Source organism: Ailuropoda melanoleuca, chromosome 6 (genome assembly GCF_002007445.2).
Source record: "Ailuropoda melanoleuca isolate Jingjing chromosome 6, ASM200744v2, whole genome shotgun sequence".
In the NCBI taxonomy this organism is placed as follows: domain Eukaryota; kingdom Metazoa; phylum Chordata; class Mammalia; order Carnivora; family Ursidae; genus Ailuropoda; species Ailuropoda melanoleuca.
The window spans coordinates 73,218,076-73,241,117 of NC_048223.1; the positions used below are offsets into that span (position 1 = coordinate 73,218,076).

The 23,042-nt window shown below is 42.3% G+C and overlaps 1 protein-coding gene across 1 annotated transcript; it reads left to right on the forward strand.

The window, feature by feature from the left end:
• The first annotated feature begins 2,436 nt into the window (after nt 1-2,436).
• SRGN (serglycin) lies at nt 2,437-13,152 on the forward strand. Its single transcript, XM_002913730.4, has 3 exons — nt 2,437-2,595; nt 8,614-8,761; nt 12,257-13,152. Exons 1-3 carry the CDS (start codon nt 2,520-2,522, stop codon nt 12,498-12,500), a joined length of 468 nt encoding a protein of 155 aa, XP_002913776.1. The 5' UTR covers nt 2,437-2,519; the 3' UTR covers nt 12,501-13,152.
• Nucleotides 13,153-23,042: the final 9,890 nt, after the last annotated feature.

Genomic DNA, 23,042 nt, shown 5'->3' on the forward strand with positions numbered 1-23,042 from the left:
GCTGCCCTCAGTATCTCTTCCGACAACCTCAGTTCATCTTAACAAGTGTTCTGCTGAGTTGCGGTGCAGGGACATTTCAAGTGCTCCAGAAAGATCTGCTTTTAAAAAGACCACCCTGAAACCAGTAAGTAGTGAAAAGCCATGTTGGCTTGAAGCGGGGGCAGGGGGCATGTTGATTGCTTTTGTAGATGTGTCTCTGGTGTGCGTCCTGTTCCAGGGCGATAGTTAAGGAATAAGGAGGCCCATTTTACAGGCCAATCAATTGAGTATGAAGTAAAGTAGGTGGCTTTAAGGTTGCCTGGTAAATGAAGGATTAAGTCCAGAACAGAATTTGTCTCTTAAATTACAGACTACTGGCGTATTTATCGTCGAGGGTAAGTTTTGGGGACCGATAAGGATGGTCTTTGGTCAGTGGAGGAAATTTTGGGCCAGAAGATGGTAGGTGCCCAGCCCCAAGGAGCACCCCCAATGCAGCCTCACCGTGTGTGCCGTGAGCTTTCGTGGGCACCCTTTCCTTGGCTTCCCTCACCATCGTCAGGACTAGAACGGCTGCACAAGGCGTAGGTGGCCGGCGTCTCTCCACTGCGAAGTGAGGGGAACAAGCCGGGACCCAGGACTTCTGGCCGCCACAGGCGTTTGTCGCGCTCCTCTACAGCTTGCAGAGGATGAGGGACAGGCAGCTGGGGGAGGGCTGTTTGGGAAAAGAAACTGCGGGTCGTCAGGGTAGAGGGAGAAGAGCAAATGTGTGGGAATGCTGCACCATTTTTTATTTTTTTATTATTTTTTAAAGATTTTATTTATTTATTCAACAGAGATAGAGACAGCCAGCGAGAGGGGGAACACAAGCAGGGGGAGTGGGAGAGGAAGAAGCAGGCTCTTAGCGGAGGAGCCTGATGTGGGGCTCGATCCCAGAACGCCAGGATCACGCCCTGAGCCGAAGGCAGACACTTAACCGCTGTGCCACCCAGGTGCCCCAGCTGCACCATTTTTTAAAAAGAATTACCATGACCCAGAGAAGGAAAAAAAAAGAAGGACCCGAATGAAAAAGGCCACCACGAGCTCTGAGCGGTCCCGGGGCTTTGCGGGGCTTTATTGAAGCTAAAGGGGACGGGAATTACTGTTTTGGTGCCAGGGTTTTAAATTGGGGGAGAGGGTTAAAAGGGGCCGAAGATGAGGGCTTAGTTCAAGCTGACACCCGTAGTCCATAGTGGGGGATCCACAGGCTTTGTGACTTTTGGGGTTAGTTACAGCTGAAGAGGAGTCCCTGGACGCACTTCCAGTTGGTTCTGAGGATGGTCAAGATGGGCGTTCTCATGACCCTTGTGCGCTCGCAGCACAGCTACTGGGCGATAAGGTTCTGAGGCCTGTCCTTAGCAGGAAATGGTAAAGGAATCAGCAGGAAGCTGAAGACAAGAGAAGGGAAACTCCTCCCTCCGGGCAAAGGACTGGCGAGGGCGAGGATGCAGATGGAAAGGGGGGCTGGTGGGAGAGCGCGTAGAGGTGGAGAGGCTGGGCCTGGAATAGAAGGAAAGAGTGCGGCCCCAGGGCCCGTGCGCACCATCAACTCCGGTGTTGACTGTCTGTACCTGGGGGTCCTTGGTCCTCCCCGTCCTCCCGAAGAAGTCTCAGCATGATCCCCTGGACCTGGGAACCGGGGCTGTGGCGAGTGGGTTTTCTGAGCTCCAGCAGCCCGCTGAGAGGACCACACACCTTGTTTCTGATTCCTGGCTTCTCCAAGGCCAGGGGACCCCCAAGTCAAGCTGAACAATTTTACCAGGAGGCAAGATGAACCGTGTGAATGGAATGAAATGATAAGAAATACTTGGTGTGAAGGAGCAGGGCAACGCAAGATCATTTTTCTGTGTTAGGCAGCTCTTGGCGACCAGAAGCCCTTGCTCCATTCTGGAGCTAGAGGGAGAGACGAGTCCGGAGAGAAGGCTGTTATCTAGAATCGGAAAACAGTGATTAGTAGATGCGAACTCCGCTTTGAACTTTCCCTGCTGGAGCTTGACTCCGTGAGCTGTGCGACTCCTGATGAAAGAAAAATTCCTATTTTAGGTTGAAGGTCCTCAGTGATGAAAAAGCAGCACCCACAGCTCCCACTCACCCCCAGTGCAGTCGACGCTGTATGTTAACCGGCCTGTGTTTAGGTTGTTCAGTGAAGAAAGGAAAAACAGACTGAACCGAATGCTGATTCTACTGTTCTAAGGGGAAAAAATTACGAACAGGCAAGTGGCAAACAACAAAACTTTTGAAAAAGCAGACCTGGGGAGAGTCCAGTGCAGTTTCATAATGGGTATGAACAGTTCCTTTGCTGTCTTCTTCTTTTTTTTTCTTTTTTTTTTATCTTTCTGGGTTTTGATGTGGATCTCTTTCTATTTGTTCAGGAAATTGTGACGTGGGTTCTGGGCAGGGTTTGAGGTTTTGGAACTTTTTCTAAAAGGGACAGAGTGCTCCCTGCTACATTTCCTCATCGCGGGGTCGGTGTGCAGGCAGCAGAACTAAGCCAGCTGGTCACCATGCAGCTACCCCAACAGGGCAGTAGGCTCGTCCTGGCTCTTGCCCTCCTCCTGGTTTTGGATTCTCCAGTTCAAGGTAAGACCCAGGAATCTTGTCCCTCCATCATCTTTGCAAGCCCTGGGGTCCACACAAATGATTATATTCACTTGAAGGTACAGAATGTATTATACTGTGGGAAAGGAGGCAAAGAGAAAGGATTTGGGGGGGAGCTGAACTCTTCAACGTGAGTTTGGTTAAGTTTGGTACCAAGAAAAATGAAACTCTGAGGCAGGTGTGGCCTCATAAACACTCACCACGATTGAAACGCTCTGTTTTAATTTTGGATGAAAAGGTAGAGTTTATCAACTTTGAAAAACTCAAGAAAGGTCAACTGATGAGTCATTAAATTCTACCTCTGAAACTAATAATGCACTGTAGGTTAATTAAATTGAATTTTAAATTAAAAACATTTTAAAAGCTCCTGAAAGGAATATAGAAGATGACCCATGTGTCTGTGGGAGAAGATGGCATCGTGGAGTGTTTTGGGGTGTCTACCTGTCCCTAGGGGTGTATGTCAGTCCCAAGTGTGACTATTTACGGTAGTGTCAGAATTCTGCTAACAGTGGAAAATGATATATTTTAAAAGTCAGAGTAAATGTGTGTATTTTTCCTTTTTTTTAAAAATTTAGTTCTTAGTGAAAATTCAGTTATGGTTAGACGTAGTACAAAGCCTCTCAGTTTAAAGAAAGACCAGAGAATTCGAGTATTTGTGCTGTTGCTCAGACACACATTACATTTGGAAATTTCTTGTTAGATTTCTTTATCATTTAGGGTTGTTTAGTCAGACTGAAACAACTTAAAATCCTTATGACTAAGACAACAGAAATGATCAGTTTGTAAGAAAAATACAATTTCTTCTCCTTTGGTAAATAAGGGATCACGTCTAAATAAGGCAGAAGGTCATGTCCTGATAAATAGATGGGACAATTTATAGTAGAAAATTATTTAAATTCCCCCAATTTGTACAGGAAACATTGACTTACAGTGACACACATGTCCTAGATTTGTTTCTTCAAAGTGACTTCTAGTTGTGTTGTTGTTTCTTCCGGTGGAAGTGAAATCGTTCAGATAATCTCAGATACATCCATTAGGTACTGGAAACTTATAAAATAATTTTCTTCTTGTTATTCGGTTATGGAAGAAAATAACAGCAAATAATGCTGCTGAAACTTTTCTACTAATGTATTTTTAAATTTTTTTTATAATCTCTGTATTTTTTCGAGTATAAAATATTACTGGTTTTAAGAAACAGTCTTGGGTCTTTTAGGGAAAATCTTGAGCTTGATGAAATGATTCTCTAATGTGTTCTGACAAGATCCTGAGTACTGAGGTCTATATTTGTAGCACAAACGAGTGACCAGTTGGTGGAGGGGGTCCCCCATGCCAGAGCTAAGACAGTCTTTACATATTCAAGATTTCCCCAAAATATCAAATTCCCCACTAAGATTCAGTAGGTAAAACTAGAATTGAAGCAGAAACGTTCCTGGGTGCCTTGGTGGCTCAGGTCATGATCCCGGGGACCTGGGATCGAGCCCCACATTGGGCTGCCTACTCGTGAAGAGTCTGCTTCTCCCTCTCCCTCTGCCCCTGCTCATGCTCTCTCTCTCTCAAATAAATAAAATCTTAAAAAACAAAAATATTCCTTTTGTAGTAGATATTCATCAGAAAGAAGTGAAGAAACCATTATGCAATTGTATAAATTACTAGCATTATATCATTACCTGGTAGATTTAGCTCTTCATTGGAAAAGAAACCAAAAAAGATAGAATGAATGAACTGAAAAACTAGGGTATTTCCAAAAGAGAAGTGCCCTTGGTGTTGGAATTAAGGGTTTGTTCCCACATCAAATAAGAAGGGAAATAGATGTGCAGATGTGAGAGGAGAGCCTTGCCGCTATTTCTCGGACCTGCGTGTGATGCCAGATATGATTCCATAGCATTCTTTCCCCATCTCTTAAAAAATGTTTAATTAAACCATTGGTTTGACTGAACTGCTCAAACCAGGCTTTTGGCTTGCTTTTCCTGAACATATTCAAAACATCTTAGATTACTGCATGAGTTTACTAGGGCTGCACGGTACCCAGACTGTTGTGGCTTAACAGAAATGTATTTTCTCACAGTTCAGCTGGCTGGAAGTCGAAGAGCAAGATGTCAGTGGCGCTGGTTTCATTCTGAAGCCCCCCTCCTTGGCTTGTAGAAGCCCATCTTCTGTCTGGGGGACTCAAACTTAGGACCTTGACATTAAGAGTTGCTTGCTCTACTAACTGAGCCAGCCGTGCAGCCCAAGATTTTCTTTCTTTGAAACAAAACACCTTGCTTTGACTACAGTAAACTTGCTACAAAGTTTACCGCTGAACTGAGGGTTAGAGAGGGAGAAATTGAAAGTAAACTTGGAACATTTATAGCTCATCAAACCATGCAAGGGTGGGGGAGCCTTATTTGTCTTGTGGAACTGACTGTCCGTAGGAAGCAACTCCAACTTACTGATGTCTGTTTTGGTGAAAAATGAACAGAATGGTCTTTTACAACCCCGCCCCACATGGCATTTTCTGCTTAAGTTTCTGCAACACACCTATAGCAAATCTCCGGTAAGAATAGGAAATTGGTAAATTGTGATGATGTTGGGGAAAATTTGGTAGTACAAAATAAAAAGATGCAGAGAGGAGCACCTGACTGGCTCCGCTGGTAGAGCATCTGACTCTAGATCTCATGGTTGTGAGTTCGAACTCCGTGTTGGCCATGAAGACAACTTTAATAAAATAAAAGTAAAAATATTTTTTTAAAAAAATGCAGAGGGGGGTGCCTGGGTCTCAGTTGTTAAGCGTCTGCCTTCGGCTCAGGGCGTGATCCCAGAGTCCTGGGATCGAGCCCCGCATCGGGCTCCCTGCTCCGCTGGGAGCCTGCTTCTTCCCTCTCCCACTCCCCCTGCTTGTGTTCCCTCTCTCGCTGGCTGTCTCTCTCTCTCTCTGTCAAATAAATGAATAAAATCTTTTAAAAAAAACCTTAAAAATAAAAAAGTAAAAAAAAATGCAGACGGATGACAGGAATAGTGTTCATTCACAGAAAACATTTTGGTAAAGCAGGACTAGCGACTCTCTGTGTGTGCTGGTGGCCAGTGAGGAAAAGGATTCTGAATAAAAACCATTCTTTTCCCTGGAATCCACCCCAAAATTAACCAGCAGATCCAGCAGATCCAGCAGATGGGGGCTTCTGAGGAAGACAAAGTTGTGTCCACTAGCATTCTCCCTTTTATGTTTTTTTCAATTGCGGTAATCATAAGACATTTCTCTCAAGCAAGATAGAGCCAAGGTAGTCCGGCAACAGCAGGGGCTGAGACTTCACATCCTGCCAAAACCCTTCAACAGATAAGTCAGGAACTTTGTGTCTGTAACCACGCTCTTTTTTTTTTTTTTAAGCTGACTGAAAATGATCAGTCCCAAATTAAACTTTTTTTGAAGGTGGGAGGGACTTCTACTTTTGATTTCTTTATAAGTTTTTAAACAGCTTTATTGAAATAGCCTTCACAAACCATACTGTTCAACCATTTAAAGTGTATATAGTTCAGGGGCGCCTGGGTGGCTCAGTTGGTTAAGTTTCTGCCTTCGGCTCAGGTCAGGATCCTGTGATCGAGCCCCATGTCAGGCTTCCCGCTCGGCAGGGAGTCTGCTTCTCCCTCTCCCAATGCCTGTTGCTCCCCCTGGCTTGTGCTCTCTCTCAATCACTCACTCACTCTCTCTCCCTCTTAAATAAATTAATTAATTAAATAAATAAACAAAATCTTAAAAAAAATAAAGCATAAAGTTCAATGTTTTAAAAAATTTATATTCACAGATATATGCAGCTAGTCAATTTTAGAACATTTTCATCACCCCCCCCAAAAGAAGCCTCTCTTTTAAAAAAAAAAGATTTTATTTTTAAGTAATCTCTACAACCAATGTGGAGCTTGAACTTACAACCCTGAGCTCAGGAGTCGCACGCTCCACCAACTGAGGCAGCCAGGCCCCCCAAGAAGTCCCTCTATAAATTTCAAAAGCTGAGATTCTGAATTCTGGGCGGGGGGTTGTATTTTAGAATTTCTTTTCACTAATTTGCCAAAGTTGCATTTGTTATGCCAGTGAAAAGATATGGTCTTTCACCTGGATGCTTCCTCATAAAGTTTTAGTTTTACTTTTTTTGTTTAACTTCCTATCAGCCCAAACATTACCTCAGTTTGATATTCAGCACATCAGTTGCATGTAAAAGAGAATACCTAGACCTACTCTGTCCAAAACGACAGCCACCGAGCATTTGAAGTGTGGCAAGTCCAAACTGAAACGTGTTGTAAAGTGCAAAATATATACCAGATTTGGAGACTTACATGCAAAGAAAAATGTAAAATATTCATTAATAACTTTTATATTGTTTATATGTTAAGTGGCAATATCCAGATACATTAACTAAGTAAAATGTGATGACATTGATTTCACTTGTCTCTTTTTACTTTTAAAAATACGGCTGCTAGAACACTGAAAATTCCATAGGTGGCTGTCTTAACGCAGGTGGACAGCACTGTTCTAGCCAGCACAGAGTGTGAAGCTGTCGCCCTCTGCTGGACATGTTGGATTTCTAGCCCACCTGCAATACCGGGCTTCTAAGTAGCAACCGAATGCGAAACTTAGGAGGCTTCAGGAAAGGATCAGAGAAGGAGAAAGAAAAGTAAAGCGTATTAAATACCATGCACAAAGATTCTTGCTAGGTGTTTTATATACTTTTATCTCGTTTGAACGGGAACTTTTGGGGACACTATTATTCATCTTTGAAAGATGAGAAATTGAGAATCAGGTACTAAATGATAGAATGAATATTACTTATTTATTTTTAAAGATTTTATTTTTTTGACAGAGAGACAGCCAGCGAGAGAGGAAACTCAAGCAGGGGGAGTGGGAGAGGAAGAAGCAGGCTCCCAGCAGAGGACCCTGATGCAGGGCTTGATCTCAGGACCCTGGGATCATCCCCGGAGCTGAAGGCAGATGCTTAACAACTGAGCCACCAAGGCGCCCCTAGAATGAGTATTTAAATTCTGATCTCTATAAGCTGTCCACTAGCAGAGACTGGTCATTGTGGTCTTCCTCCTCATCAGAGAAACTAGCATTTAAAGAGCTCTGACCATGGTGCCAGGTGTTATTCTGAGAACCTAGCGTTTATATCTCATTATTAAATCAATTACTGTCTCCATTTTATGGATGAAAAAATTGAGATACAGGGAGGTTAAGTAAGTTGGGCAAGGGCACACAGCTAGAAAGGGGCAGACATGGGTTGTTCTGTTGCTGCCTTACCTCCAGTCTCCAGGCAGTGACAGAACTAACCCATTTGGGACGACGGGCTGTCCCAGGCCAGTGAGGAGCCTGCTTCTCCCTTTGCCCCTACCTTACTCATGCTTGCACATTCTCTCTCTCTCTCTCTCTCAAAAATAAATAAATAAAGCTTCAAAGGATATGCAGTAAAGTCAGTATCCTTCCTTCCACTGTCTTCTGCCTACCAATTCCCTCACAGAGGCAGTTTGTTTTGTATCTGTTCAGAGGTTCAAGCTACATAGATGTAAGCATATATGTAAATATAGTCTTAAAAACACAAACACACACAGATGTTAACACAATGCACAGTGTTCCTTGCTTTTTTTTTTTTTTAACTTAATCTACCCTGGAGAATCTGTATCAGTATCCAGAGAGCTGTCTCTTTTTTTTTTTTTTAGTAGATTTATTTACTTACGTTTTAGAGAAGTGAAGGTTTCACAGCTCACCAGTAGCAGAGCTGGGATGTTACTCTGGGTAGCTAATTGCCAAAGCCTATTCTAACCTTAAACTCCGGGCTACTTTTTAGGGTTGTTGTGAGGACAATGTATATAAAAAGCTGGCACACAGTGGGTACTCTTGTTATATTTATAGTCATAAAACCTACCCACGCCTTACCTTCTGCCAAATTTAGAATCAATTGAATCAAAAATTTCTTAGGGACAGAGTGATTAGAAGTGGTGTAAGAGATACTTATGAACCACGTGGGTTCCTTGTGTGGACAGGTTCTCCTGTGCGGAAAGCCAAGTTCCAGTGGGTACGCTGCAGTCCTGACAGTAATTCTGCAAACTGCATTGATGAAAAGGGGCCGATGTTCAACCTACTTCCTGGTGAATCCAACAGAATCCTTCCTCCGAGGACAGACCCTTCTTCGTAAGTGAACTTTCTCTGATTTTACTTTCACCAGCTTCTGTTGAGATCTTGGCTTGGAGATGGGAGCATTGTCCAGAGTGTTTTTCTTCAAGCTCTTGCTTTGATGGTTGGTTTTCACTGCACAGGACATGGTAAAACAGGACTGTGTTTACTGGCATATGAGATGTGCAAGAATGCATGATTCATCTATGCTTTCGCAAGATCTTTTTGTGGGGGCAGAGGCAAAAATCGAGCACTTTTCACCAACAAGTATTGGAAAAATGATTGGACATTATTATATTTATGTAAGTAGAGCACATTATACACTGAAATCCAATAGAAGTCTGTCAACTGAATGGATAAACAAAACATAGTATATCCCTAAAGTGGACTATTATTTGACCAAAAGAAGGAACAGAGTACTGATACACGCTATTACATGGATGAATCCTGAAAACATTATGCAAAGTGAAAGAAACCAGACACAAAAAGCCACATATTGCATGATTCTATCGATATGAAATGTCCAGAGTAGGCAATCCATGGAGGTGGGAAATAGATGCGTGGTCACTGGGGGCTGGAGGAGAGAGAGTGGGGAGGACAGGTACGGGATTTTTGAGGGGTGATAAAAACGTCCTGAGATGAGACGGTAGTGATTAAACAAAAGAAATCAGGGAAAGGCGGAATAAATGGCCAAGACTTGTCAAAGAGAAAGCCAAACCTCTTCTTGATCAAATAAAACCTGCTTTAAACTTGCAAAAAAGATCCAACGGGAATTCATAAGTAACCAAAATGGCATTGTCTTAGAATCAACGATCTCAGTGAATATCAAAGTTATATAACACGCAGCAAAACTGTGTTATGAAAAGGATTATCATAAAAGGTTTAATCCTTAGACTTAGAAGATTAAACCTAGAAAATCACTCTCCTCGAAGCTGGGCAAATCATCACGCCCAAACCAGGTAAGGCCGTCATCCCTCGGAGGGTCCCAGTGACTCTCTTCATCACTGGCATTCATTGTGTGAGAGAGGATGTCATCACCAGCCTCAAAATGCCACTCTGCCGTCCTGCTCCCTTGCTTCCACTTTCAGTCCACAGCATTAAGCTTGAAACGGATTTTGTAGCGTCCGCCATAATTTTAACTCAGGAGTTTCCACAGTAATTCATTTGAATCTAAAATGTTAGAGGAATAACCCAAGTTCTCCAAAACAACTATTTTACACCATTTCTTCTCTTCTTCAATCTCTTTGATCTTCCCCTTTCCTCAGCCAGGAAAGTTTTCTTCTTACTCTCACACTCCTGACACTTATGAATGAACAGTCCCTGCTCTTCTATCAGTCCTGGGCCCTTTTGCCCTCCTATCCATCTTTCTTTTCCCTTCTTGCTCTGTATTGGGGGGGGGGTGAGGGCTCATCCCATGGTCTGCCTTTCTCAGGCTCCCAGGTCTGTGGCTGAGTTTGGCCAATGGGAGGCGCGGGAGGGAGACCGGGGAGCATGGGAGGCAGGGAGAGACCAGGATGTGCCTTCTCAGTCCCTGCCTTGGGTGGCACTCTGGCCGGGCAGTGTCTCATCCATGGCTTCAGCTCCCGCCAGAAGCTGGGCTCAGGTAACACCACCTTCTTCCATGACCCCTTTAACCCCGAGAGAGAAGTATTTCCTTACTGTCGCTCATCTCTGGGTTTCCTCGCTATCCCCTAGTTGGCTTCACTTCTCTGGGACGTCAGTTCTGTGATTACTCCTGAGCCCACTATCTTCTTCCATCCGTGTGCAGACATTCTTTAGTGTCTCGTACAGTTGGGTAACATCTCTTCTTTGACTCTGCATCCTTTCCAGCCATTGCCCTGTTCTCTGCTCCTCTTCCCGGTAACACACACTGAAAGGGATGCTTCCTGTCTTCCCACTCCTCTTCCCCTTCTGTTTGAACTTCTGTTCCCACCTTCTACTCAGAATGCTTCTTAAGGTCACAAATACTCCTGCTTAACACATCCACTGTTTACTTCTCTTCGTCTCTCCTTACTCAACTTCTTAATTACCTTCAAAAACAGTTGACCGCCCTCCCCACCCCCTTCTCCCGCTTTGAAATGCTTTCTTCTCTGGGCTGCCATGGTCCCACCTAATCTTGAGTTTTCTTCTACTTCCCTGATTGTTCTTTCTCTTTTGTTCAATATTTAATATGTTGGTGTGGCCCTAGCTCTGTCCTGGGGCTCTTCTCTATCTGCATGCTTTTTTTTTAGGTGACCTTATCCTGTTCTATGGCTTCCACTGTGCGTGCGCATGTGCACGTGTGCGTGCGTGCATATGGACCAACCAATCTGTGTTTCCGGCCCTGATCCGTTTTCCTGACCTCACAGTCTGAACTAACCCCATGGTCACCCCCTATTACATTAGTCCGTTCACTTCTCTGCATGGCATTTAGTACCGCTTCATGTTTTCCTGATTTATTCGCTTGTTATTGTCTGTCTCCCCCAACCAGTTATAAATTTCATCTGTCAGTCCCCATTCTATCCCAGGCACTTAGAACAGGGATCAGATGTTCAATATTTACTGAATGCATGCATGAATGAAGCTCTACTCTGTTATATGGCCTGTGGTTCATTATTTTCATGGAAAAAAATGACCCATGGACTATGAAACTAAATTTTTGTCTCTGATACTTAGTTGCCTTGTTCTACCACTGAGGGGGTAACACCGTTGCGCTGGTCTTTGGTGCTGAGTGGACTTCTAACCACCAACTGACCCCTTCTCAATGAATACACTTACTTTTCTGAGAGGAAATTGAATTAGTTAATTGGTGGCAAACATAATGCTTAACTTACTGCAAAGAATTTCTTAAGAATGAGTTTCGTGGGGCGCCTGGGTGGCGCAGTCATTAAGCGTCTGCCTTCGGCTCAGGGCGTGATCCCGGCGTTATGGAATCGAGCCCCGCATCAGGCTCCTACGCTATGAGCCTGCTTCTTCCTCTCCCACTCCCCCTGCTTGTGTTCCCTCTCTCGCTGGCTGTGTCTTTCTCTGTCAAATAAATAAATAAAATCTTTAAAAAAAAAAAGAATTAGTTTCGTGGAAGCACTGTGAATTATTAGAAGTTTTGTCGAAATTTTAGATTAGGAAAAAAATGTCATCTATCTAGGCTGTCTTACACTTATTTGTCCTTTCTTTAGTGGAAGAAAATGGGAAAGACATCTTAAAAAAAAAAAAACCAAACTACTTAAGTAAATTTACCAAACATAGAATTACTATGCTAGTGATAAGAAAAGTAGCGGTGTTTATTATGAGTCTGCAATGCATAGATGTTGATCGAAAAATGCAATGAGTTAAGTACAGTAAGTACAGGCAAACATGTAGGAAGGTCTGATTTAGTTTTTGCTGTAAAGTCCTGAGTAACTGGGAAACTTTTTAATTTTTAATTTGAGCAACTAGGAGACTGCGTTAATTTTCTATCTTGAAACATTTATTAATGATTATCTTCCTTATGTCTCAAACTTTACCGTTTTTTTTCTTTCATTTTTCTGTCTTCAGAATGACAAGATCCCAGAACTGGAATGATGTCTTCCCTCTTTCTGAGGACTACTCTGGTTCTGGCTTTGGATCAGGATCTGAAAGTGGTTCTGGAAGTGGCTTCTTAACTGAAATTGAACAGGAATACCAACCAGTAGATGAAAACAGTGCGTTTTATTACAACTTCAGGCCCCTCAAGAGAAATCTGCCATCAGACAACCAGGACTTGGTCCAAGATGGACCAGAAGGAGATTTTATTATGTAAAAGAGAGGGTTTCCTATCTGCATGTCAGACAATGCATTCAGTGTATTTTATGTACCATAGTTAAATGGTTAATTTTGGAACAAAAAGTTTTACAGAAATTTTAAAACATCTGAAAATGAAGTTTAGGTTTTATCACCTTTTTTTCCTCATGAATTCTTAAAGCTTCCTTTATCCTGTTGTCCTGGAAGATACCTGTATTTCCTTTGTATCATATTCAGCCAAAATCACTATGAAATTAACTGGACCACCCATGGCTATAAAATTGCTTCAAAGAATAAATTATACTGTTTTTTTACAGTTTGAGAAGCAGAATGACAGGCAGTATTTCATATCTAAGTCTTCAGAAACCTATTTGATTGTGAATTATAGATATGCCTCTTTTCTTAAGAAAAACTCAGATGAAACACACAGTGAATTGATAGAGTGGGTATTTGACAAGTCCAGTGTAAAGCGTATTGCTCTCATGTTACCATTGGATGTGTTTGTATTGCTGGTGGACATTGTTGAGAAGTATGATTGCTGTTATGATTAGAAACTGAAGACCCAAATTAAAGCACAATTGTGCTCTCAATACTTGATACTGCTTTACTTTTTTCCCCTGGATATCTGTGTATTTTCAAATCTTACCCTATTAAAGCAGAACTATAATCAATGTGTTAAGCTGTCTGGGATCTCTTGTTCTAAACTCAGGAAATATTTATTTTTGTTCAGATGTTTCTAGAAGTCTTAACAACAAAATATCTGTAAGATTTTTTTTTAAAGAGTAAATTTTGTAACTAGAATCAAATCCTATTCACTAGCAAATCAAAAAAAACAATTATGGTAGAGCAAGATGCTTATTCCTGTCCAAGCAGTTCCTCTTCTTGAAGGCTTTTCCCATCTCTGTTCCCCTGAGCTCTGAAAAGCTTGTCAGCATCGTCGTCATGAATCCTGTTCTGCACCGTCCAGATCACCTCTTCAGAATGGAGGACTTAAATCAATCTCTGCTGAAAAGAGCCACCTTGTCCAAGGCTACACCCTTTCCCAGGGCAGCCTGCATCTGATGACTGGTTCATGTGAATGTATGAATGCCAGGCGCTTCCCCCAAACTTGGGGTAATGCAGAAGAGCCATCACAGATTTCGAGCTCCCTGACAGGTCAGCCAACACTTCCTTGGGACTGCTTTGCAGTGCAGTTTCTTCCTCTACTTAGTCTTGCTCCCTTCCATTCCCCTTCCAGATATCCTATCCTGAGAGTGTCCCCTTAGAAACTTCCTGCATTGCTCCATGGAGAATCCAATCTGTGACAGTTGGTGCCAGGAGGCGTAGAAGGCAGATGCTAAAATGGGGTTTGGGGGGCACCTGCGTGGCTCGGTCAGTTAAGTGTCTGCCTTTGGCTCAGGTCATGATCTTGGGGTCCTGGGATTGAGCCCCAGTTCGGGCTCTCTGTTCAACGGGGAGTCTGCTTCTCCCTCTCCTTCTGCCATTCATTCCTCCCTACCCCCCCACAGCTTTCTGGCATGCCTCAAAGACCCTGCAGGGTCGGTTCCAAGACCACCACCCTAAAGTGAATAGCGCAATAAAGTGAGTCAAATGAATTTTTTGGCTTCCCATTCCATATAAGAGTTATGTTTATACCGTAGTCTATTAAGGATGCTGCAACATTGTGTCTACAGAAACAATGTACATACCTTAATTTAAAAATACTTTATTACTAAAAAATGCTATCCATCATCTTTCAGTGAATCATAACCCTTTTGCTAGTGAGGCGTCTTGCCTTGATGCTGATGCCTGCTGACCGATCAGGGTGGTGGTTGCTGAAGGTTGGGGTGGCTGCCGCAATTTCTTAAAATAAGACAAGTTTGCCACATCCATTGACTCTTCCTTTCATGGAAGATGTCTCTGTACCACATGATGCTGGAGGACAGTAGAACTTCTTTCAAAACCGGAGTCATCCTCTCCAGCCCTGCCCCTGCTTTATCACCTGAGTGGATAGAATATTCTAACCCTTGTTGTCACTTCAACCGTCTCCACCAGGAGCAAACTCCATCTCCAGAAACCACTTGCTTTGCTGATGCATAAGAAGCAGCTCCTCGACTGTTTAAGTTCGGCCATGAGATCGCAGCCACACAGGCCCAGCTCCAGGCTCCGCTTGTCGTTCTAGTTCTCTTGCTGTTTCCGCCATGTCTGCAGTTAGTTTCTCCACTGACGTCTCCAGCCCCTGAAAGTCATCCACGAGGGTCAGAATCAACTTCTCCCACATCCCTCCCTATTCAGGTTGACATTTTGACCACTTCCTACGAATCATGAATGTTCTTAATGGCATCTAGAATGGTGAATCCTTTCCTGAAGGGTTTCCATTTACTGTGTGCAGATTCAGCAGAAGATCACTATCGATGGCAGCTAAAGCCTTAAGAAATATATTTGTTTAAATAATAGGACTTTCAAGTCTTAATGACTTCTTGATCCAGGTCTGTGGGTTGGATGTTGCGTGATGCATAAAAATAACATTAACCTCGTACATCTCCACCAGAGCTCTTGGGTGACCCAACGCCTTGTCAACGAGCAATCACATTTTGAAATATTTTTTTTCTAAGCAAGTAGGTCTCAACAGTGAGCTTAAAATACTTACTAAACCATGTTGTGAACAGGTGTGGTATCATCTAAGCTTTGTTCCTTATACAGAGCCTAGGCGGAGTACGTTTAACATAATTTTTCAGGGCCCTAGGACTTTTGGAATGGTAAATGAGCACTGGCTTCAGTTGAAAGCCACCAGCTGCATTCGCCCCTAACAAAAGAATCAGTTGGTGCTGTGAAGCTTTGAGCCAGGCATTGGCTTTGCTCTGGCTGTGGGAGTCCTAGATGGCATCTTCTTCCAGTAGAAGGCTGTTTTCTTTATACTGAAACTCTGTCACTGAGCAGAATGGTCACGGCCGGATCTTCTGGATAAACTGCTGTAGCGTCTATATCAGCACTTGCTGCCTTACCTTGTACTTTTTTTTCTTTGAGAGAGAGAGAGTCTTAAGCAGGCTTCATGCCCAGTGCATGAGCCTGACTCGGGGCTCAGTCTCACAACCCTTGAGCCAAAATCAAGAGTCGGACGCTTAACTGACCGAGCCACCCAGGAGCCCCCTCACCTTGCATTTCTATGTTATAGAGACAGTTTCTTTCCTTAAGCCTCAAGAACCGACCTCTGCTAGCTTCAAACTTTTCTTCCGCAGCTTCCTCCCCTCTCTCAGTCTTCACAGAATTGAAGAGAGTCAGGGCCTTGCTCTGGATTGGGTTTCGGCTTAAGGGAATGTTGTGGCTGGTTTGATCTATCCAGACCGCTCAAACTTTCTCCATATTGGCATAAGGCTATTTTGCTTTCTTATCATTCGTGTGTTCACTAGAGTACAGCTTTCCGTTTCCTTCAAGAACTTTCCTCTTTTATTCACAACTTGGCTAACTGTTTGGTGCAAGAGGCCTAGCTTTCAGCCTACCCAGGTTTTCAACATGCCTTCCTCACTAAGCTTAATCATTTCTAGCTTTTGATCTAAATTGAGAGACATGCACCTCTTTCTTTCACTTGAACGCTTTGAGGCCATTGTAGGGTTATTAACTGGCCTAATTTCAATATTGCTGTGTCTCAGGGTATAGCGAAGCTGGAGGAGGGAGAGAGACAAGGAACAGCCTGGTGGGTGGAGCAGTCAGAATACACACAACATTTATTGATTAAGTTTGCCATATTTTATATGTGCAATTTATGATACCCCAAGACAATTACAATAGTAATATCAAAGATCACTGATCACAGATCACCATAACAAATACAATAATAATGAAAAAGTTAGAAATATTGTGAGAATTACCAAAATGCGACACAGAGATACAGAGTGAGCAAACACTGTTGAAAAAATGGTGCCAATAGACCTGTTCAATGCAGGGTTGCCACAAAGCAATTTCTAAAAAACACAATACCTGCAAATTGCAAGAAAGTGAAGCACAGTAGGATGGTTATGCTCGTATTGAGAAACTCTCTTCCGCAGTAGAAGGGTAGAAGAAGCTGAGGACCAGGCCCGTGGTGTAATCCGAAGACTAGCAGAGTTCAAGAATGTTAAATTGTCGACTTAGCCAAGCCTGTTATGTAAAGTCAGGGCCCTGATTAAGAGAAAATGGGACCCGGAGAGAAGACATCTAGGTTGATACATTCAGATCTTGATGCCCCAGATTCCCTCAAGCCCTCTGAACTTAAGAAGAGGCCCACTCCTTAAGAACTAATGTTTTCCTCTGACTTGAAGATGATTAAGAGGCATGTGCCCTCAATACCACATGGATGGGCCCTCCAGGTCTATCCCCAACTTCCCTCCTAGCCATGAAGTCAATAATGAAGGTTACAAAAAAATGAACAGGGAAACATCAGGCCTGCAAGAAAGAAAGGTAATATACTCTGAAGGTTCTGCAGAACCCAGCCGTCATGTAATTGAGCAGCTGAGACAGTGTGTATGCTAGATTAAGGGATAGAAGTAAAACATAATGTAGGATAAAGTAGTGTTTACCAATCTAGAAGTACTGTTCTGGGATCCAGGTTTTAACACCCCAGCAAGAACTCCAGAAGGTGTTGATGCACTGCTACAAAGGCTCTCAGAAGCTGGAAGAAAGTGACGACCCCTCTCAAGTGGAGTAGAAATGCTGCAACTGCCATGGCGGGCGGTGGAAGAGGGCGTGGAAAGGTTGGAGGAAATGAGCATGTTACATGGACAGACTGTAAGCCTTGAAAAGCCACCAGATGATTTTGTTCTGCAGGAGGCCAAAGCAATAAAGAATACGCTGGCGAGAAAGACAACATGTGTGAGCTATCGGTAGTCGCTCTCCTCTGAAGGGCAGTGTTAATGGCACAGGTGTTGCTTATAGGACTGAACTCACTAATCGCATTGGGAATGAGAAGATAACAAAATAATAGAGGCCACGTGGTAGTGCTCAACCATCAGAAGCCAGGCAGTGCAATTACACCATAGGCAACAAGGTCAGAATGGAATCCAGGGGAGCCTGGCAGGCAAAGAGTTACGGAAACGTCATCTCTAGTGGTAAGGTAGTTCATAAGTGTTCTGCATCCGGTTGTGCACTTGGGGGGTGGTGTGTGTGTCAACACCAACTAGCAAGTCACATACACACACACACAAACACACAGTAGACTATTAACCAGTTGTAAAAAGGAATGCAGTCCTGGGGCGCCTGGGTAGCTCAGTCAGTTGAGCATCTCTCTCTGGGTTTTGGCCTCAGGTTGTGATCTCAGGGTTGTGGGATCAAGCCCCATGTCAGGCTCCACGCTCAGTGGGGAGTGTGCTTGGAATTCTCTTTCTCTCCATCTCCCTCTGTCTCTTCCCCGCTTGTGTGTGCTCTCTCCTTCTCAAATAAACAAAATCCCTTTTAAAAAAGATTTTATTTATTTCTTTGAGGGGGGGGTGAGAGAGAGAGAGCATGAGTAGGGGCAGAGGGAGAGGGAGAAGCAAATTCCCTGCTGAGCAGGGAGCTTGACATGGGGCTCCAACCCAGGACCCCTGGGATCATGACCTGAGCTGAAGGTTGATGCTTAACCAACTGAGACACCCAGGTGCTCTAAAATAAATAAATCAAAAAAAGAAAAAAGAAAGAAAGAAAGAAAGAAAGAAAGAAAGAAAGAAAGAAAGAAAGATCTTGCCATTTGCAACAACATGGATGGACCTAAAGGGTATTATGCTAAGTGAAATAAGTTAGACAGAGAAAGACAAATACTGTATGATTTCACTTGTATGTGAAATCTAAAACCAAAACAAAACAGAAACAGATGTAAATACAGAGAACAAACTGGTGGTTGCCAAAGGGAAAGGGGTGAAGGGATGGGTGAAATAGGTGAAAGGGATTAAGAAGAACACATATTCAGTTATAAAACATATTATTCATGTGGATATAAAGTACAGGGTAGGGAATATAATCAATAACATTGTAATAACTTTGTAAGGTGACCGATGATAACTACATTTATTGCAGTGAGGATTTCATCATATATACAAATGTTGAACTGGTATGTCATACACTTGAAACTAATATAATATTGTATGTAAACTGTACTTCAATTAAAAATATATGTATTGTTGGGGTGCCTGGCTGGCTCAGTTGGTAGAACATGATCTCTTGATCTCGGGGTTGTAAGTTGGAGCCAACTTTGGATGAAAAGATTACTTAAAAATAAAATCTTAAAAAATATGTATGTATTGAAAGTTGTTATGATATAATAAAATAAAATAGCTGTGAGAGGAAATGCTCCCTGTGGGCAGAGCTTTGGGTAGTGTACCTGGTTATTTACTCCGTGTGGAAAGAGAAGTAGCCTAAGATTAGAATATTTACAGTTTCATGGGTGGTGGTGAGTGTTTTGGTCAGGGGCCTAAAACAGGAAGATTGTATATTGGGGATTGAGAAGTCTGGGGTAAAGGCATGTGAATGGCTTAAAATCAGATACAGAGTGTGAAAATCTGTTATCAAATGGTAGTGCCCATCAGAAAGCATTCATCACAGAAGAAGCATTAAACAATCAGGTAGCTAAATGACTTGGGCAGATGTCAGTCAGCTTCTGTCATCAGCCACCCTAATGCTAGCACAATAAATTCACGAAGGATTAGCCATAACGGCCGGGACAGAGGCTGTGTGTGGGCTCCCACCAACCAAGGCTGATCGAGCTCCTGATGCTGCCAAGCATCCCATCTGCTACCAGCTGAGCTCATTGCTGTGCCACTGATAGGGCCCCATTCTTCAAGGAGACCTCTGTGACAAGTTGACTATCTTAGGCCCATTCCATCCTGGAGGGGCTAGAGATTTGTTCTAATAGGAACAGACATGTATTCTAGGTATGGATTTGCCTTTCTTACCCACAGGGCCTCCAGCAACATCAATATCTAAGGGCTTACAGAACGTTCGATCCACATCAAACCACATCAAACCAAAGGACCCACTTCACGGCAAAGAATTCAGCAGTAGCACCTGACGATGCGATCCACTGGTTCTATCATGTATCACATCCCCTAAATGCCACTAACACGATAGAATGATAGCCTGTTGAAGGTACAGCCAAGATACCAGCTTCGATACACTACATTGAGGTTGGGATACCAACTTCTAGGATACAGTATATGTGCTAAATCAATAAACTTGATATTGTGCTGGGTCTGTCATATGTAGAGTACATGGTTCCAGGAACCAAGAAATGGAAGTAGGATAGGATGTAATTAACATCAAACCCACTTGGGGAATTTGTGCTTCCCATCCCTATAACTCTGTGTTTTGCAGATTTAGATGTTACAGTTCCTTAGGGAAACTTCTTCACCAGGGGACATAATTAGAATTGTACTGAACTTTAAGCTATGGCTGTTATCATTCAAGTACTTTCCAATTCCGCCCAGTTGTTGATCCTAAGAACACCCCCTGATAAACTTGCTCTATGAGTTTGGGCTTCTCATAGAACCCAACTCATAGAAATTATCTTTATAGCACTTCACTTTTGGTGACAGTTGTTAAGTTATACCCAGATCTTTCCATTAAAAAATCTACCTGTGATTATTTAACAGGAACTTGGTGAGTTTTTATGCTCGGTAGGGTGTTACTGTCATGAGACCTATTTTTTGGCTCTCGTAACTAGTATAGCAGAGGGGAAAAGGCATGTTTTAGAAAATACACATACTGCTTTGTGTTTTCTATTTAAATGTTATGTTTTATACATTTGGAGAAAGAATATAGTCTAGGTTGATTTTTTTTGTAGTTCCAAGGTTTTATTTAAAAATTTTTAAAAGGTTTTATTTATTTATTTGTCAGAGAAAGAGAGAAAAAGCACAAGCAGGGGGAGCGGCAGGCAGAGGGAGAAGCAAGGGCTCTCCACCGAGCAAGGACCCCGATGTGGGACTCGATCCCAGGACCCTGGGATCATGACCTGAGCTGAAGGCAGATGCTTAACCGACTGAGCCACCCAGGTGTCCCAATAAACATAGGTTATTATCATGATCTATATTATACGTTAACAATATTTGCCCATAAGGTTGTGGTAAAGATCAAATGAGGGAATAGATGATATAGGGTTAGTGCAGTGCCTGGCACATAGAAAGCCCCTAAAACAATTATAATCATGAAAACATGTGTTAGAGCTACTTCATAAGATTATTTTAAAGATTGCACCTATGTGCCAGGTACTGTGCTAGGGGCTGGAGATACAGAAGGAAACAAAGGCATACAAGTTAGCCTTTGTCCTTGAGCTTAGAGTCCCACAGAGATTGAATGAGAATGAATGTGTCAGTCTTGCCTGACACAAAGGAAGGTAGTAGATAAGTGCAAGTAAATATTCTCAGGCACGTAAGGGAAGTAGGGCCCAAGTAGGTTTTTTTCTAATTCTTACTCTTTTACCTTTGGGGGTCTATTTGTCAATAATTTGTCATAATTATGGGGCTTTTTGAAGGGGGAGGAGTTAGGATTTCTTCTAATTTGTACTTTTGAGTAATTCATTCTTGGTCACTTTTTCTCATACAATCAACAAAAACCTACAAAGGATCAAGGCACCAGGAATAAACAGTTAAGAGTACTCACAATGAGGGCGCCTGGGTGGCTCAGTTGGTTAAGTGTCTGCCTCTTGATTTCAGCTCAGGTCGTGATCTCAGGGTCATGAGATTGGCCCCTTTGTCAGGCTCTGTGCTCGGCGTGGAGTCTGTTTGAATTCTCTCCCTCCCTCTCCTTCTCTGCACCATCCCCCCCCCCCCGGCCAAATAAATAAATAAATAAATAAAATCTTATAAAAAACAGTACTCACAATGTAGAGGGGGAAACACATAAATAGCTATAATATGTTTTACATTATAGGTATTTTTCCAAATCTATAGTAGTTACAAACAAAAAATTAGGTAGCAAAGACAAAGATTGATTTTGCAAAAGCTTTTTGTCTCCATTCCCTCAGCAAGTAGTCTGTTTTATCATTGGAGTCATGGCTTAAAATATTAATACAATTGATCTTTCAGAACTCTGTTTGTCTTCTTAGGTTTATACTAACCCAGGGTTTCTCAGCTTTAGCATTACTGGCATTTTGGACAGGATACTTCTTTGTTGTAGGGGCTGCCCTGTGCTTGTAAGGTGCCGAGCAGCATTTCCGATTTCAGTAGCTCTCCTACAGACCTGACAGTCAAAAATGTCTCCAGATACTGGCAAATGCCCATGAGGGAGAAATACCCCCTCTTCTTGAGAACCACTGCACTAAACCAATGATTATTTTTGGACTTAAGTCTTATCAGTTATGTTTCCAGCTTATAATGATATAGTATGATCTATTGTTTATCATTGGTCCATAGAAACTTGGAACTTTACTATCACAATCATGTGGCAAGTTGGTATGTGATTTGTTACAGAGGAAATTACCTCCGTGATTTATGTACAAATCTACATTTCATTTATTTATTTATTTTATATATTTTTAAAGATTTTATTCATCTGACAGAGAGAGACACAGTGAGAAAGAGAACACAAGCAGGGGGAGTGGAAGAGGGAGAAGTAAGCCACCCTCCCCCCGCCAAGAAGGGAGCCTGAACCCTGGGATCATGACCTGAGCCGAAGGCGGACGCTTAATGACTGAGCCACCCAGGCGCCCCAAAAATCTACATTTTAAATGTTTATATGTTCATTACTGGATGTTTTCTTTCTTTTTTTAAAAGAGTACTTATTGTATGATTCCATTACTGTGACATTACAGAACACTCAAAGCTAACCAATATTGAAAAAAATCAAAATAGTGTTTGCTTCTTGGAGACAGGATTAGCTGAGAGGTTACAAGAAGGTTTTCTGTGCTTGATGGCAGCATTCTATACCTTGACAGAGGCGTAGGTTAAATAAATGTTTGCATTTGTCAAAACTGATCAAACTGTATACTGAAGACTTGCACATTTCATCATATATAAATCATACCTCAACAAAAAAGGAAAAGGGAACAGTGAATAAAACATTTAAGTATGAACACATTCAAGAAACGAACTATATGTTTTGAGAGAAACACTTGCCATTGATGATGGCAGCTCAAAAAAGGAAATAAAGAGTATTTACCATGATCACAACTGTACTGGCTAAAGTTAAGAAGAACATATTTATATATTCTATATTTATTTTCTACGTATATATCCTATAAATATATTTAAATGCATTCTATTTAGAATATATATCTATCTTCTAAGTTGAGGCGAAAAAGGTGTTTTTATGCCCAGCATAATTTAAATTAATTTTAATTTTTTTCATTCTTTTGGTGTATTTATACTTGATTCTCTTTACTTATCTTTGGCTGTCAACTCTGCAAATAGTTGCTCCTTTACACTGCCACAGTTATTAATATGACTTTTTAGTCCTCATGAATTTCAATAAAGAGCTATTTTTCTCCTAAGTGGCTCCTGGTAGATAGAGAAAAACTCAATTTATCTTCTCACCTAATACTTTTTTACCTAAACCGGGTACTTTTGCTTATGAAAGTCAATGCTTGTAGGTTAGTCACATTTTCCCCCACATCTTTTTTTTTCTTGCAAAGAGCAAATGT